General features: G+C 40.0%; 1 protein-coding gene across 1 annotated transcript; it reads right to left on the bottom strand.

Moving 5' to 3' along the window:
- Positions 1 to 15,689: 15,689 nt before the first annotated feature.
- Positions 15,690 to 17,698, bottom strand: LOC104766953 (polyprenal reductase 2). Its single transcript, XM_010490925.3, has 7 exons — positions 17,552 to 17,698; positions 17,271 to 17,464; positions 16,702 to 17,051; positions 16,394 to 16,628; positions 16,220 to 16,318; positions 16,061 to 16,132; positions 15,690 to 15,972 (listed from the first exon to the last, which is right to left on the bottom strand). The coding sequence occupies exons 2-7, from the start codon at positions 17,436 to 17,438 to the stop codon at positions 15,868 to 15,870; spliced, it is 1,029 nt and encodes a 342-aa protein (XP_010489227.2). The 5' UTR covers positions 17,439 to 17,464; positions 17,552 to 17,698; the 3' UTR covers positions 15,690 to 15,867.

The following is a 17,698-nucleotide window of genomic DNA, read 5'->3' as shown; positions in this document are numbered from 1 at the left end:
CTCTTTGTAAAATTCAAGGTTAAAAATCAGCTTTAAATTCAGGTTTAGATAAGTTCACAAAATTACTAAATCAAATCTCTTTGTAAAAAGTAATTTTGCTCATCAATGGTTTTTATTCAAGAAAACAATTATATTCTCATATCAATTTACTTCCCTAAGATAATAATTCTAGGTGATCAATCAAGAATTATTGTGAAGAACAACCAAGGATGAAGATCATAAAATATTAAGAACCCTAAAATCACATATCTAATAAATCATAAAGACCCTATAAAAACTCTAAACCTAACAAGCAAATTACACAGATATGATTAATGAAGAACATATCATAATTCTGAATAACATGCAATAGATATTGAAAAGTAAAAGAGGGAGTTTAGAAATCTTCTCTCTACAAAGAATTCAGATCCGTCTCTCCCAAAAGCTCTCAATATCTCTCTCTCAAAAACTGCTAAAAAATAACTTAAAAGTTTCTAAAACCCAAAAATAAAATATATACATCCTAAAACACGTCCAGGGGTTTATGTTGCAATTGTGGAAAACTTCGGGCAAAATTGTAAAACTTCCAATTCTTGTTCTCTCGTCGGATAAAACAGGGTGTCGACCGACACCCAGGTGGTGTCGATCGACACCAACACTCTGATTCGACTCCAAGCTCGTTTCCACCGGGTTAAATGCTCCAAAATGGTCCAAATTGCTTCACTTCACTCCATCTGTGCCAAAATCCTAGAAAACCTGTTAAGACTCTAAAACATCCTAAAAACAAATCAAAAGACTCAAAAAGCACAATTATATCATGGTCAAAAACCGTAAAAAACATGATATATCAACTCCCCCAGACTTAGCCTTTGCTTGCCCTCAAGCAAAACAGAAACTTAGACCTGTGAAAGAGGTTTGAAAACATGGAATTCACTCAACTGCAGGTAATTGTTTTTCGCACTCTTCATCGCGTTGATCTTCAAAACTTACTTCATATACTTTGTCAATTGAGAAGCATCAACATTCGTTACTCAAATCCCACAATCCTTAGGAATCTCTAGTCTCACCATTGTCATCTCATTACATAAATTAAAGCAAATACAGGTGAGTTCTTACCTTGGTGTATCCATCAGTGGCATATGAACTCTCTTCAGGCGAAGACATTCTTCATACATCTCCTTTTCTCTCCCTTTTCTCACTTCCAATGGATTGATTTTTTTTTTTTTAAATCAAAGGTGTAAGCGAATATCGGGGTCATCGGTAATTTACCTACCTCTCGCGTCCAAGCTTTGTGTGATCATTTGACTCAAGAGTAGAATAATGGGGTCGCATGTAATTTACCTACCCCTCTAAACTGATCAAAATCATCTCATCTTTTACTCTCCTCTCTTTTTTTTTTTTTTTTTTTTAAGTACTGAAGGGAAGAGAGAGGGGAGACATACTTTGAAAAATTGCACTGTTTTGTATGGATCGAAGAAGAAGTCTAGTCCACTGATTTCAAACCCCAAAGTAATAGATTAAGTCCGGTTAAAATCCTGATAAAAGTTGAGACAACGTTAGTTTAACTAGATATCCTTTGGATAAGGGCTTTCAGGATGGTTGATACAGCCCATAGTCTTTTTCTAAACTTCAGTTCTGAGATCAAGCATAATCAAGATTCATAAGAGTGTTAGCCAAAGAAGAGAAACCATTAGTTAGAGATCCTAATTCCAAAAAGAAAATTTTTAAAAATTTGACCCAAAAATATGGTTTTGACATACTAAACACAAAAACTATGTTAGTAGTTAGTACTAACCTCCCCCAGACTTAAACGACACTGTCCTCAGTGTTTTCAAGTAAGAGGAAAGCAAAAAGAAACAAAATTTAATGGAAAAATGTATGAAAAATTAGAACAGTTCTCGGGTTACCAAGTGGTGTCGACCGACACCATTTTAGTGTCGGTCGACACTCATCACGAATGGTGTTTTGGCCGTAACTCCTTAGAAATTTGTTGCAGTTAGATGTGTTGTTGAGTTGTTTGATCAATCCGTGGATGGTAATGCTGTTAAGAAACACTCAAACACAAGTTAAAAGCAACATCATATTAGTTCATAAATTTCATACAAAATCCAAATAAAAACTGACTCAAAGCAACAATAAAAATGACTCAATCCTAAGAGAAAATGAAAAAGGGATAAGAAACCATGATCAATGTCTACTCATCATCAGAATCAGGACCCGCAAGAGATGGTGATCTGCTCCTGGTAGGACGGATGCAACCGCAACAAGACAACCAGGCCATACCGTTCCAGATGGAACACAAAGTAGAAACCACATAAGCCTGATGAGCTCCATGAGACATAGTGGCGGGATCCTTTGGTGGCTTTGGAAACTCTAATGGTGCGGTAGTGCCAGAAGATGACCCAAACTCAAAACCCCCAGCAGGGTTGGGACCATCTAAGTCCATAGTAGGAACAGCAGCGCCTCGTCGGCGACGAGGAGCAGGTGCAGCAGCAGTAGCAGACCGGTGACGACGGGTAGGAGGAGCGACAACAAAATCAGCAGCAGGTGGAAGAAAACGCAGCTGATCCGGATCGTCACCAATGGTGGTAAGGTCAGGTCAGGGTAGGTGAATCAGGTACTCTCCAGTGTCATCCGTAAACCTCCACAACAAACCCGGCTTTAGCAAGGTTTTACTCCTCAAATACTGCTCATCCATGAGAACCCTCTCGGTCATAACACTGTAACCATCAGTCGGGATGTTCTTCCACTGAAGAATAGCTGTAATGAGGCTCCCTACATTCTCAGTCTTAGTGCCTTTACCTAGGAAAGGCTTGTTCTGAAGTGAAACCAAGTGATACGTGAAAACTGCGCCGAGATTCGGTGTTGGAGGGTCAGTGCGCTCAGTCAATGCAGGAATCAAACGGCCTATCCCTATTCCCAATAAATAAAGCTCAGCAGCTCTCATCTTGGATGGTTCCGCCTTACACAAGTATGTGTTCCCAATGGCCCGAAGAACATACCGAAGTACGGGATGACGAACATCGGTTTGAAGAGACCTTTTGGAGTCATACTCTCCTTTGCCTATGTAGGACCACAAAATACCAACATCTGAATATTGCTGAGGCAAAGCAGTTCCTCTGTAGAACCGTCTCCAGTCAAAGATATCACACAGCGTAGGCAAAGACAAAGAATAAGGTACACCTCTAATACAAAAATGCAATTCGCCCAAACGTGGTTCTGGTGCCTGTTCGTTGTCATATACAACCCTCACACTAGCCATAAACTGTCTCACGAAATCAGGATAGCAATCATATTGTTTAGTGCAAACAGTCCCCATATTCATCCTATCTAGCAATCTCAAAACCTCATCCTGGATTCCCATCCTATGTAAAAGAGCAGGGTACACAAACTTTGTGGGTTCAATCTCTACATCTACCCAAGCATTGTAAAGCATAGTTTCATATTCTCCCACAACTAACACTGGCCTATTGATGAATTCTGCTTTCTTAAGCTCAGCAAGTGGATTCTCCCATACTAATTGGGTTGGAATTGGTTCACCTTCTTCTTTTGGCCATGGGAAACAAGATTGAATGGAAGATGGAAGTGAAAGGTCTGGGAGGTCAGAGGAATGAATCGCCGGAGGTCTCAGAGGCGGAGCAGCAGCGGCCGAAGCTGACAGAGGCGGACGGCGGTTGGACTGGCGAGTTGGGCGAGAAGATGAAGCTTCGCCGTTGTCGGTTCGTTGCTTCTTCCTCAGTACCATCACTCCAAAACACGAAATTGACACCGGATCCGGGTAGAGGAGAGAAAACCGAGTGGAATAGAGCTTTGAATCACTCAAAACGGATTAGAATTAAGAAAATTATGAGGATTTGAAGCTTTGGTCGAATGGAAGAAGAAGAAGACGACTCGGGTTTTTAGTCTGGTGTTCCTCGGTTTTAACGGTGTCGACCGACACCCATAAATGGTGACGGTCGATGCTGCTTCATTTAGACCCGGCCCATTTTTAATTTCAGGTCCAGTTTCTCAAACCCAATTATCAAACCCATTAACCCTTATGTCCATCTGCGATCCAATAACGGTGACGACCGACACCCAGGTGGTGTCAAAAATCAATATGTTAGTAATCTTAAAAGAAAATTGAAAAATAAATAGTTCCTACCAGTGGGTTGCCTCCCACTCAGCGCTTATTTTAAGTCATTAGCTTGACTTGGCAACGGATTAGGCGGAGGGTGCTTCGTCCAAACGCACAATGTGCCCGTCTAGTATCTCGGCTTTTGCCCAATAATTGTTCACCCTTTTACCATTAACAGTGAACTTCTCTCCCTTGGAATTTAGCAACACAATGGCTCCATATGGTCTAACTTCTTGGACAGTGAAAGGACCAGACCAACGGGAACGGAGTTTACCTGGGAATAGCTTCAAACGAGAATTGTAAAGAAGTACCTGGTCATTGGGCTCAAAATGTCTGGAGATGATCTTCTTATCATGATAAGCCTTAATTATCTCCTTGTACAGCTTGGAATTCTCATATGCATGAAATCGCAGCTCATCCAACTCATTCAACTGCACTAACCTTCTCTCTGAAGCTGTCTTGGCATTAAAATTCATCAACTTAACTGCCCAGGCTGCCTTGTGCTCTAACTCCACTGGAAGATGACATGCTTTCCCATAAATCAGATGAAAAGGTGTGGTGCCAAGTGGTGTTTTATAAGCAGTTCTATATGCCCAAAGTGAATCATCAAGCTTCATAGCCCAATCCTTCCTTGTAACACCAACTGTCTTTTCAAGAATCTCCTTAATCTGTCTGTTGGAAACCTCTACTTGACCACTAGTCTGAAGGTGATATGGAGTAGCCACTCTATGCTGAACCCCATACTTTTTCAGCAGCTTGTCAAATGATTTATTGATAAAGTAATTACCTCCATCACTGATAACAATTCGAGGCACTCCAAACCTTGGAAAGATGATGGTCTTAAACAGCTTAAGAACCACAGCAGAATCATTCTTCGGACAGGCGATCGCTGCAACCCACTTTGAGACATAATCAACAACAACCAGGATGTAGCTGTTCATATAAGAAGATGGAAATGGTCCCATGAAGTCAATACCCCAGCAATCAAACACTTCAACTTCAAGAATGAAGTTTTGTGGCATCTCATTCCGTTTACTGATTTGACCTTTCCGCTGACAAGCATCGCATCTTGAGACAAACTCATGAGCGTCTTTGAACATCGTTGGCCACCAAAAGCCTGCTTGGAGAACCTTGGACACTGTTTTGAATGTAGCAAAATGTCCTGCATAGTCAGATCCATGACAATGAAACAAAACGTCAGGTACCTCAATCTCTGCTAAACATCTTCTGTAAACCCCATCACTGCAATGCTTATATAAGTAAGGTTCATCCCAATAGTATCTTCTAAGCTCTCTCATTAACCTCTTCTTGTTATAGCCAGTGAACTTCTCTGGTTCTACCTCTACAGCAAGATAATTGGCAATATCAGCGTACCAGGGTTGATTGGAGTTAACCACAGCAGCTAAATCACCATCATACGACCAATCTGTATCGGGAAAACATGGGTGTCGACCGATGCCAGTGTGCTGTCGATCGACACCATCTGTATCCGAGAACAGACTCTTTGTTTCATCAGTCTGAAACCCTATATCCACAAAATAGACGTGTTCTTCAAGTAAACAATCATGTATTGGGACATCATCATCAATTCTAATCCTGGACAAGTGATCAGCAACACCATTCTCAATTCCCTTCTTATCCTTCACTTCAATGTCAATTTCTTGAAGAAGAAGAATCCATCTCAAAAGTCTAGGCTTTGCATCTTTCTTCTGCATCAAATACTTTAAAGCAGCATGATCAGTATGAACAATGACTTTTGAACCAAATAGATAAGACCGGAATTTTTCAAAAGCAAACACAACTGCCAACAACTCTTTCTCTGTTGTTGCATAATTTCTTTGTGCATCATCAAGTGTTCTGCTTGCATAGTAGATTGCATGCAGCTTCTTGTCTCTTCTTTGTCCCAGCACTGCTCCCACTGCAAAATCACTAACATCACACATAACCTCAAATGGTATAGCCCAATCTGGTGGCTGAACAATAGGAGCACTCACAAGCTCTTACTTAATCCTTTCAAAAGCTATTCTGCATTCATCAGTGAATTCAAACTTGACATCTTTGCACAACAAAGCAGAAAGTGGTCTAGCTATCTTGCTGAAATCCTTAAGGAATCGCCTATAGAACCCTGCATGCCCAAGAAAACTCCTCACTGCCTTCACATTCTTTGACATTTGAAGACCTGTCATCACCTCTATCTTGGCGCGGTCAACCTCTATTCCAGCTTCTGAAACCCTGTGGCCAAGCACTATGCCATCTCTAACCATAAAATGACATTTTTCCCAATTAAGCACCAGATGCTTCTCTTCACACCTTGCTAGCACCTTGCATAAGTTGTCTAAACAGTTCTTGAATGAAGACCCATAAACTGAAAAATCATCCATGAATACCTCCATAAAGTCTTCAATCATATCAGTAAAGATAGAAATCATACATCTTTGAAATGTCGCAGGAGCATTACAGAGACCAAAAGGCATTCTTCGGTAAGCAAAGGTACCATATGGGCAAGTGAAAGTGGTCTTCTCTTGATCATCAGGATGAATTGGAATTTGAAAGAACCTGGAATAGCCATCCAAAAAGCAGTAGTATGGATGATTAGCTAGCCTCTTCAACATCTGATCAATGAAAGGAAGCGGGAAGTGATCTTTTCGGGTTGCAACATTCAGCTTCATGTAGTCTATGCATATCCTATGACCAGTAATTGTCCTTGTAGGGATCAGCTCATTCTTGTCATTCTTCACCACTGTTACTCCGCCCTTCTTAGGAATAACATGTACCGGACTAACCCAATTGTTGTCAGATATTGGATAGATGATCCCAACATTCAGCAGCTTCATGATCTTTTTCTTGACAACATTGTCAGCATTAATCTAATGCTACGAAATACTTAACATCCGATTTTGGTACTTTTAGTAGCAGTTCGTAAATTCGTGCTACAACGAACTACTACCGACGCTCATATTTCTTGTAGTGTTTCGATGAGCCGGATCCCATGGCAAATCATCCAAACCATAAATAGGTGGTGGAAATTTTCTTTCTAGAAACCAATCCATTGATGTTAAAGTTAGAATTAACCTACAAACAGAACATAAACGAGAATAATGGACAAAAGATAGAAGACACCATAATAGAAAAAGAAAGATTTATTAGCTCTGTTTACCTGGGAATAGCTTCAAACGAGAATTGTAAAGAAGTACCTGGTCATTGGGCTCAAAATGTCTGGAGATGATCTTCTTATCATGATAAGCCTTAATTATCTCCTTGTACAGCTTGGAATTCTCATATGCATGAAATCGCAGCTCATCCAACTCATTCAACTGCACTAACCTTCTCTCTGAAGCTGTCTTGGCATCAAAATTCATCAACTTAACTGCCCAGGCTGCCTTGTGCTCTAACTCCATTGGAAGATGACATGCTTTCCCATAAATCAGATGAAAAGGTGTGGTGCCAAGTGGTGTTTTATAAGCAGTTCTATATGCCCAAAGTGAATCATCAAGCTTCATAGCCCAATCCTTCCTTGTAACACCAACTGTCTTTTCAAGAATCTCCTTAATCTGTCTGTTGGAAACCTCTACTTGACCACTAGTCTGAAGGTGATATGGAGTAGCCACTCTATGCTGAACCCCATACTTTTTCAGCAGCTTGTCAAATGATTTATTGATAAAGTAATTACCTCCATCACTGATAACAATTCGAGGCACTCCAAACCTTGGAAAGATGATGGTCTTAAACAGCTTAAGAACCACAGCAGAATCATTCTTCGGACAGGCGATCGCTGCAACCCACTTTGAGACATAATCAACAACAACCAAGATGTAGCTGTTCATATAAGAAGATGGAAATGGTCCCATGAAGTCAATACCCCAGCAATCAAACACTTCAACTTCAAGAATGAAGTTTTGTGGCATCTCATTCCGTTTACTGATTTGACCTTTCCGCTTACAAGCATCGCATCTTGAGACAAACTCATGAGCGTCTTTGAACATCGTTGGCAACCAAAAGCCTGCTTGGAGAACCTTGGACACTGTTTTGAATGTAGCAAAATGTCCTGCATAGTCAGATCCATGACAATGAAACAAAACGTCAGGTACCTCAATCTCTGCTAAACATCTTCTGTAAACCCCATCACTGCAATGCTTATATAAGTAAGGTTCATCCCAATAGTATCTTCTAAGCTCTCTCATTAACCTCTTCTTGTTATAGCCAGTGAACTTCTCTGGTTCTATCTCTACAGCAAGATAATTGGCAATATCAGCGTACCAGGGTTGATTGGAGTTAACCACAGCAGCTAAATCACCATCATACGACCAATCTGTATCGGGAAAACATGGGTGTCGACCGATGCCAGTGTGCTGTCGATCGACACCATCTGTATCCGAGAACAGACTCTTTGTTTCATCAGTCTGGAACCCTATATCCACAAAATAGACGTGTTCTTCAAGTAAACAATCATGTATTGGGACATCATCATCAATTCTAATCCTGGACAAGTGATCAGCAACACCATTCTCAATTCCCTTCTTATCCTTCACTTCAATGTCAATTTCTTGAAGAAGAAGAATCCATCTCAAAAGTCTAGGCTTTGCATCTTTCTTCTGCATCAAATACTTTAAAGCAGCATGATCAGTATGAACAATGACTTTTGAACCAAATAGATAAGACCGGAATTTTTCAAAAGCAAACACAACTGCCAACAACTCTTTCTCTGTTGTTGCATAATTTCTTTGTGCATCAAGTGTTCTGCTTGCATAGTAGATTGCATGCAGCTTCTTGTCTCTTCTTTCTCCCAGCACTGCTCCCACTGCAAAATCACTAACATCACACATAACCTCAAATGGTAGAGCCCAATCTGGTGGCTGAACAATAGGAGCACTCACAAGCTCTTGCTTAATCCTTTCAAAAGCTATTCTGCATTCATCAGTGAATTCAAACTTGACATCTTTGCACAACAAAGCAGAAAGTGGTCTAGCTATCTTGCTGAAATCCTTAAGGAATCGCCTATAGAACCCTGCATGCCCAAGAAAACTCCTCACTGCCTTCACATTCTTTGACATTTGAAGACCTGTCATCACCTCTATCTTGGCGCGGTCAACCTCTATTCCAGCTTCTGAAACCCTGTGGCCAAGCACTATGTCATCTCTAACCATAAAATGACATTTTTCCCAATTAAGCACCAGATGCTTCTCTTCACACCTTGCTAGCACCTTGCATAAGTTGTCTAAACAGTTCTTGAATGAAGACCCATAAACTGAAAAATCATCCATGAATACCTCCATAAAGTCTTCAATCATATCAGTAAAGATAGAAATCATACATCTTTGAAATGTAGCAGGAGCATTACATAGACCAAAAGGCATTCTTCGGTAAGCAAAGGTACCATATGGGCAAGTGAAAGTGGTCTTCTCTTGATCATCAGGATGAATTGGAATTTGAAAGAACCTGGAATAGCCATCCAAAAAGCAGTAGTATGGATGATTAGCTAGCCTCTTCAACATCTGATCAATGAAAGGAAGCGGGAAGTGATCTTTTCGGGTTGCAACATTCAGCTTCATGTAGTCTATGCATATCCTATGACCAGTAATTGTCCTTGTAGGGATCAGCTCATTCTTGTCATTCTTCACCACTGTTACTCCGCCCTTCTTAGGAACAACATGTACCGGACTAACCCAATTGTTGTCAGATATTGGGTAGATGATCCCAACATTCAGCAGCTTCATGATCTTTTTCTTGACAACATCTTGCAAATTTGTATTCAGCCTCCTCTGATGCTCAATAGATGTCTTAGCTCCCTCCTCAAGATGAATCCTATGCATACACAAGTCTGGAGAGATTCCTGCAATATCATCAAGAGAATAGCCAAGAGCTTTGCAAAACTTGCGCAGCTTGCTTAGCAATAAAGTGAGCTCTGCATTGTTCAAGGAAGCATTAAAAATAACAGGATAAGAAGAATTCTCACCTAGAAATGCATACCTTAAACCTGCAGAAAGTGGCTTGAGATCAAGCTTTGGAGCTTTCTCTAGACTCCAATCAGAAAAATTTTCAGCTTGTGAAGAAGTACTAACCAATTCCTCTTGTGCAACCAGCTTCTTCACTTGTTCATTAGCATCAAGTAGCTTGACATACACAACAGTAATTTCATCTAGATGCTCAACCTCTTCAGCAGAAGCAATCAATGCCCTCTCTAGTGGATCCTCAGGATGCAACTCCTGGAATATCTCTTCAGCAAGATTAGACAAAGTGTCTACATAGAATGTCTGACCATCAATAGTTGGCCTCTTGACCAGCTTGTCCATATCAAAACGCATTTCTAGATCACCAACATTAAGACCAATCTGACCCTTCTTGACATCAATAATAGCTCCACAAGTGGCTAAAAATGATCTTCCCAGAATAAGAGGGTCCTGAGGTTCTTCTTCATACTTGAGTACCACAAAATCAGTTGGTATCAAGCATTCTCCAATCTTAATTGGAACATCCTCAAGAACACCATCAGGAATACGAATTGACCAATCCGCAAGGATTAGAGTAATCTTGGTAGGCTTGAAGTCTGTCATTCCCAAGCTGAGAGCTACTGATCTTGGCATTAAGTTGACACTAGAGCCAAGATCACACAAAACTACCTAGATCAGGAAGCTTTTCTGGGATCTTGTTCCGAATAATAGCACTGACTTGAGCTGATATCATCATGACTCCTTGCTCAGCATTCAAATCTTTGGTTACCATCCTCATGACATATCTCCTTAGCATTGGAGAAGTCCTAATAGCATCAATCAAAGGTAGCTCAACAATAAGCTTATCCATCATTGCTTTACATTTAGCATCATCTAGCTCTTGTTTGGACTTCTTTGGACTCTTGGGGAAAGGAACCTTGGGTTTGTAAACTCTTTCAACAACTGGAGTGGAAGAAGTGGCATTCGGAGTTTCTGTTCATGACCGGTGACAATCGACACCCAGGTGGTGTCGGTCGACACTGGCTCAGCTGCGGCACTCTCATCTTCATCTATGTCAATCAACTCTTGTGTATCATCAGTGTGAATCTTCTGTGGTATAGGATGGAGTTGTTTACCACTTCTCAAAGTTACTGTATTGCATGAATGCTTGGGATTTGATTCAGTTCTCCCAGGGAGAAATCCCTCTTACCTTTTGACGGATCCAGCGGTTTGTGCAACCTGAATTTCCAGCTTCTTTACATGAATGTTCAAAGCTTCAAATTTCCCATTAATTTCAGTGTAGACATTGTCAAGCTTCCCATTGAAAGTCACTGTCATCTGCTCTTGACCTTGCAAAAGCTGCTCAAGCATAACTTCCATATTACTACTTTCTGCTGTCTTCGGAGGAGGGGGCTGATATGAGTTATTGCCATATGTCCTTGTGTATCCACTGCTTTGTTGATGCTTCTGATAGTCAGGGTTGGGTGTGAACCAGAAGAATTTCCCTGAAAGTTACTGCGCTGGCTGTTTCCACCGTAAGGCCTGCTACCTTGCTGATTACCAAACCGCTGACCTTGATTTCCATAGACATAGTTCACATCCTCTTCTTCATGCCCTTGCTCAGGTTCTGGTTCAAAAGTTTCAACTTCAGCAGCAAAGTGAACTGATTTCTTGCCAACCAAAAGGTTGTGAACTGAATCAAGCTTAGCACTCACTGAAGCAAGCTGATTTGCATCAATTCCTCAATGTAGTCTCTTTCTTTCAGCATCAGCTCTCTTAGTAATATTACTGGAGGCTAGGTTCTCAATCAAGTTCTTAGCTTCATCTGGGTATCTTGTCTTGAAGTTTCCATGGCTTGCAACATACAAAGCTAACAGATATTCCCAGTCAATTCCTCTGAAAAAGATACTCAGCAGTTGCACTCTTGAAAAACCATGGTGTGGACAGTCCCTCTGATATGCCTTGGATCTCACCCAAGCCGCCTTGAAAGCTTCATCTGGTCTTTGTTTGAACGAGGACCGCTTGACTCTCAGCTCATGTGACATTGCATCATCATAAAAGTAATTGAGGAAAGCCACCTTGATTTGTTGCCAAGATGTCAAAGACCCAGCGGGCAATTGTTTCAACCATTGAGATGCCTCTCCTGCAAGTGAATATGGGAAGAAATTGCCGTAAATGTAGTCTTCAGTCACACCATTGGCTTTGATGCTGGCCACCAGATCTTCAAAGTGTTCAATATGATCCAGACCTTTCTCATTTGGCAGGTTAGAGAAGGGTCTCTGTCTAACTAGCTGCAAGTAAGCAGGCTTCAGCTCAAAGTCATTGCGCGGGAAAGGAGGTGGAACAATTGCAGAGCGGTTTTCATACATCAAATCAGCTCGGTTGAAGTCTGCAATAGTCCTGATCAGATCCTGGTTTTGATCCTGTCTTCAAACGGGATTCTGGACGTGGTTGGCAGCTCCACGTACGTCTGCTACAGGTGGGTGTCGATCGACACCCTGATGGCGTCGGTCGACACCATCGTTTTGCCCGTCAACAACAGCTTGTTCATTGACAACAACAGCTTCAGCAATCACATTGCCTTCTGCATCAAGCTTTTGGCCCTGCTCATTGCACAAGTGACCCTCTTGATCCCTCAAAGCACCATCCTCATCACGAATCAAAATGACTGTGTTAACCATCTTCAAGGATTTGGGTGCTTTTCTGTTCTCACGCTCAAGTTTTCCCAACTCTTGGTTTGAAAGCTTCAATGGGAAGCGTTCCTTGTGTGAGGTCTAGGAGGCATACACCTGAAACACCAAAGAGAAGAAAAACAAAAACGTGTAAGGAGAAAAAAAAAAATTTAGACGAAATTAAAAACTCAAATCTAATGGTAGATCAAAGAGTCCCCGGCAATGGCGCCAAAATTTGATAAGCTCAAATTAATCCCTGGAGCTACTCTCTAAACAAGAGATCACTGTAGTACTTAGGGGTCGAATTCCTAAGAGACTCAAAATCAAACACAATGGATTATAGAAACTAGTTAATTGAATTATTGAAAAAGCAATGCAAATATTCAAATAAAAGTGTTGTGAAATCAGAAAATCAAAAGGTTAAGCCTAGGGAATTTCTCAGGAAACTATGAAATATTAAATCAGATGAATTAATTGAGGTTCAAGCAATTAAAATGAGATCTAGAACTCTAAACACAATTTGTAAAATAAATCAGTTCTCACTGCAAATATTATCTAAATTTAAAACCAGAAAATCCAAATCTCTTTGTAAAATTCAAAGTTAAAAATCAGCTTTAAATTCAGGTTTAGATAAGTTCACAAAATTACTAAATCAAATCTCTTTGTAAAAGGTAATTTTGCTCATCAATGGTTTTTATTCAGGAAAACAATTATATTCTTATATCAATTTACTTCCTTAAGATAATAATTCTAAGTGATCAATCAAGAATTATTATGAAGAACAACCAAGGATGAAGATCATAAAATATTAAGAGCCCTAAAATCACATATCTAATAAATCATAAGAACCCTATGAAAAACCCTAAACCTAACAAGCAAATTACTCAGACATGTTTAATGAAGAACAAATCATAATTCTGAATAACATGCAATAGATATTGAAAAGTAAAAGAGGGAGTTTAGAATTTTTCTCTCTACAAAGAATTAAGATCCGTCTCTCCCAAAAGCTCTCAATATCTCTCTCTCAAAAATTGCTAGAAAATAACTTAAAAGTTTCTAAAACCCAAAAATAAAATACATCCTAAAACACGTCTAGGGGCTTATGTTGCAATTGTGGAAAACTTCGGGCAAAATTGTAAAACTTCCAATTCTTATTCTCTCGTCGGATAAAACAGGGTGTCGACCGACAAGAAATATAAGCCGACGGACTATAAGAATGTCCCAGAGTCATTAGCCTAAAAGAGGGAAACACAACACCAAAGAACAAGGAACCAGATTACAACAAATGATAATAATACAAGAAGGAGAAAAAACAAACTAAGCTCTATATCTGAACAAAGGCATGAGAGATTCCCACAAAACTTCCCTATAAAACCTGTCAATGTCGAAAGCACTAGAAGACCGGACTACCACACACCGAAGACAACCAGAAATCAAATCGACAGAGAGGAAAGCAGGAACCCAACGCGACCAGAGACACAAACACAACTTCCAGCACACCTTACCAGCCAATTAAAAAGAACTAAAAACCCTAGGGACAAGGCCAAAATCTTAAAAACGACTGGAGATAAGCCACGCAATATCAGCTATTCTTACACGCGGACACTCGTCGAACCACCTTCAGCCACCTACAAACTTAAAACTGACGACGTCCTCGCAAGAGAAGAAGTAGAGAACGATTCCACTGCTTTGACTAATACCTTACTCCAAAATTTCCAAAAAGGGAAATCAGAGGAAGGCTAGTAGGTGACTCAGCAACAAAATACCATCCAAATGGCTCACACCAAGAACGAACCTAGAGCATAACATAATCTCAAACCAGCAAGAGGACTCTAAGAAGAGGTTGAGCAAAAAACAAAATTCAAACCTCCAAACATCTCCACAACCGAAAATACAAGACCAAGAAAGGAGACAACAAGGATAACACTAAAGCCACCACTAAGCAAACTGGAGATATACCAAACGAGTTTGATTTGATGAGAATGTAGCCAAAGGTAACCTAGACACTTTGTAAACAAAGAGACCTAAGACAGCACTATCATGGACGGAAGAATACAAAGGCTAGATGTTACGAGAGAGGAAGCAAAAAACATCTCAGCCGCAGTAGAAGCCAAATAAACCGCCTATCACCATCAACGACCAAGGCCAAAGAAAACCAGATATGAAAATACACTCAACAAAGTCTTCGACGAGACAGGGCAAAACGTGGCTCTCCATCACGAGCCAAAAGAAGACGACACTCAGAGAAAATCTCACCGAAGCCGGAGAAAATATACTCTTGACGCCGATCCAAAGCATTTGAGACTAGATCCGCCGGAGAAAGGCTGAAAAAGGCTCATCAACAACTAGACATGAAAGAAAACAAACAGAGCACGACTTCTCACAACTCCGGCAAGAAGCGCTGGTGGTCGGAGAGGTTAGAACGAGGTGATAAGCTTGGCGGCGGCTAGAGCGAACTTCTCTTGCCAAAAGAGGGAGAGATTACACGATTGACACCCACCAACTACAGATGTAACAAGTGCAAAAGCGATAAAAGAGTGGACACTGAAAAATGTCAAATCGGAGTTTGCTTTTAAAATATCAATTTCCTCGAAAGTATATATTTAAGCATGTGTAAAGATATACATCCGCTAGTTTGATTTGGCAGGTAGCGTTAGATCATTTGTTCAACAAAAATAATGAGGGTATATCTTCTTATAGCAGTTTCCATTCTTTTTGTTGAACAGTTGATCTAACGCTGAATAATTGGATGCAACCATCTCTTAGCAGTTTTCATTCGAATAGGCCACATGAAAAGGAATACCCACACCTATATCCATCAACTAAATAGTTAATTCAAGAATGTGATTAGAGATGATACCTGCAATAGTTAATTAAAAGTAGAAAAAGCATTTAACAAAAAAAAAAAAAAAAGAATACAACGGAAAATTCATTGACTAAGATAACACTAAAAATGTTGATTAGAGTGGAGTACATGCCGAGTGATTGGGACACTTTTGTTTGTGTAAAAATACATTCTTCAAATGAAGAAAACTTACAGCACCATAAAGATGACAAGCATAGCCTTGTTATATAACACAACAAAGATCTTCAGAAAAATATCATTTACAGAAACATGGAAATTGAAACATTGTACAAACTTGGCAAAGTTGTGTTCTATCTCTCAACCATTTTAGTAGACATAAGGGAAAATAGCATGCCGATTAGCCGGATAATTCTCAAACTTCCGGAGATACCAACGGTGTGTTTCTCCAGCGGCGTATGTCAGATTAGCCGCCTACAAAAAAGAAGACGTAAATACAGTTTCTCATAATCTAAACAACCTTCAGAAACAAAGCATTCCAATTAAGAGACTGAACCGTTACCACGAAACCAAAGAGTAACCAGATGTTTATGTCTGTTCCTCCACTCGCAATCAGTAAGCCCGCATATAAAACCTGAATTTTATAGCAACCATATCATTAAGAGAAGAGCTGAGAAATATAGAAGAACGTTAACAATATCTACTAGGGAGGGTTTATTACGATTTCTGCCAAGAAATGGGGACAAGAGACCATCCCAAACCAATCCCCATATGGAATTATATACTCTTTAGCTTGGCTTGGATTTTCCCGGAGTGATCCCTACATTAACGTTTTTGTATTTCTTAGTATCATAAACATTAAACAATGCGCAAATCACTAATCGTTAAAACTTACAAGAATGGCGTGACAGCGGCGCTGATGTATCCATCCCCATAGAAAAATAGCTCCACCAATCCACTGGAGTGATCCAAGCTTCGCCAGTGGGCTTATAGACGATAACAAATTAACTTCAGGGGATGAAGTATGGCTTTTCCCATTAGCAATGAACTCAGCCGCTTGATTTCCAGCGAATCTTGCTACCTCTGGAGCAATGTTTGAGCAGAGTGACAAAGGCGCTGTTACATAGAAACTAGAAACACAAATTAAAAGCCAAGCAAAAAAAAAAAAAACAATCAAACTAAAGAGTTTCTTGAGAAACTTACAACAAACCAGCAAAATAACCAAGAATGTGCATCCGAGCGGTAGGGCTATATTTGAATACATAGATTGACTCTATAAGCCGTCTCAAGACATGTATCTCCATCAGAAGAAGTAGAAACACCGCTCGCCACACTTTGAACCGATGCTCAAAGGGAGTCATATGAGATTTATGAAAGGAGAAAACATGGGAACCTCCGGCTAAATGGCTTGCAATGTCCGATAACTGGAACTCACCAGAAGATAAAGGCGCCATTTCGTAAGCATACATCCAAGTTGCAGCAAGCAGTAGAGTTGTCCACACCACTCCAATAACATAAAAGTGAGCAAAGTATTTCTGAGGAATTGTAAACTTCTGCACAGAGAAATTACACAACAACAACTGAGTCACTACTAAGACAAGGTTTAAGCCCAAAAATCGAAAACAGAACATATCTGAACTTCAAACTAAAAAGTGTTCTGCTTTCTCGTTTCCTCAATCAGACTATAAGAACAAAAATTTCAAATCTTTTTCACTAAAGTTAAAAAGTTCAGAGAAATTGGGTAAAGTTACAAACTTTAGACGAATATATACCTGAGAGGATGGGTGAAGAATCTTGCCTCTTCCAGCGAAACTCAAAACGAGATCACGAAAAGAGTCAAGCTTTGAAGTGGGTATTGAAGCAATCAACAAAGGAAGTATAGAGACGATCCAAACGGTGATCCAAGCGGCTCTAACAAACCACACAATCTCCAAATCCATACTTTGTTAAAAAGGGTTTCTTCTCTCTGAATCACAAATAAGGGTGAAAAGTATAATAAGTTGCAAAAAAATTGGAGAAACAGTTTTTGATTTGAAAAGTAAAGATTTCTTACTATTTTCTTCAACTTTCGTGGGAGGGAAAACAAAGTAGTTGTGAAGTCAATGGGTTGAGTCCTCCTCAATTTTGTGACTTTTGGCTTTGATCACTGTCGATCTAACTGATAATATCCAATTTAAGGTCAATGAACGCTTAATTATGT

This window comes from Camelina sativa, chromosome 19, assembly GCF_030686135.1.
Source record: "Camelina sativa cultivar CO46 ecotype springtype chromosome 19, ASM3068613v1".
Classification (NCBI taxonomy): Eukaryota; Viridiplantae; Streptophyta; class Magnoliopsida; order Brassicales; family Brassicaceae; genus Camelina; species Camelina sativa.
The sequence above is the reverse complement of the archived record's forward strand: the minus strand, read 5'-3'. Positions and strand labels throughout refer to the sequence as shown.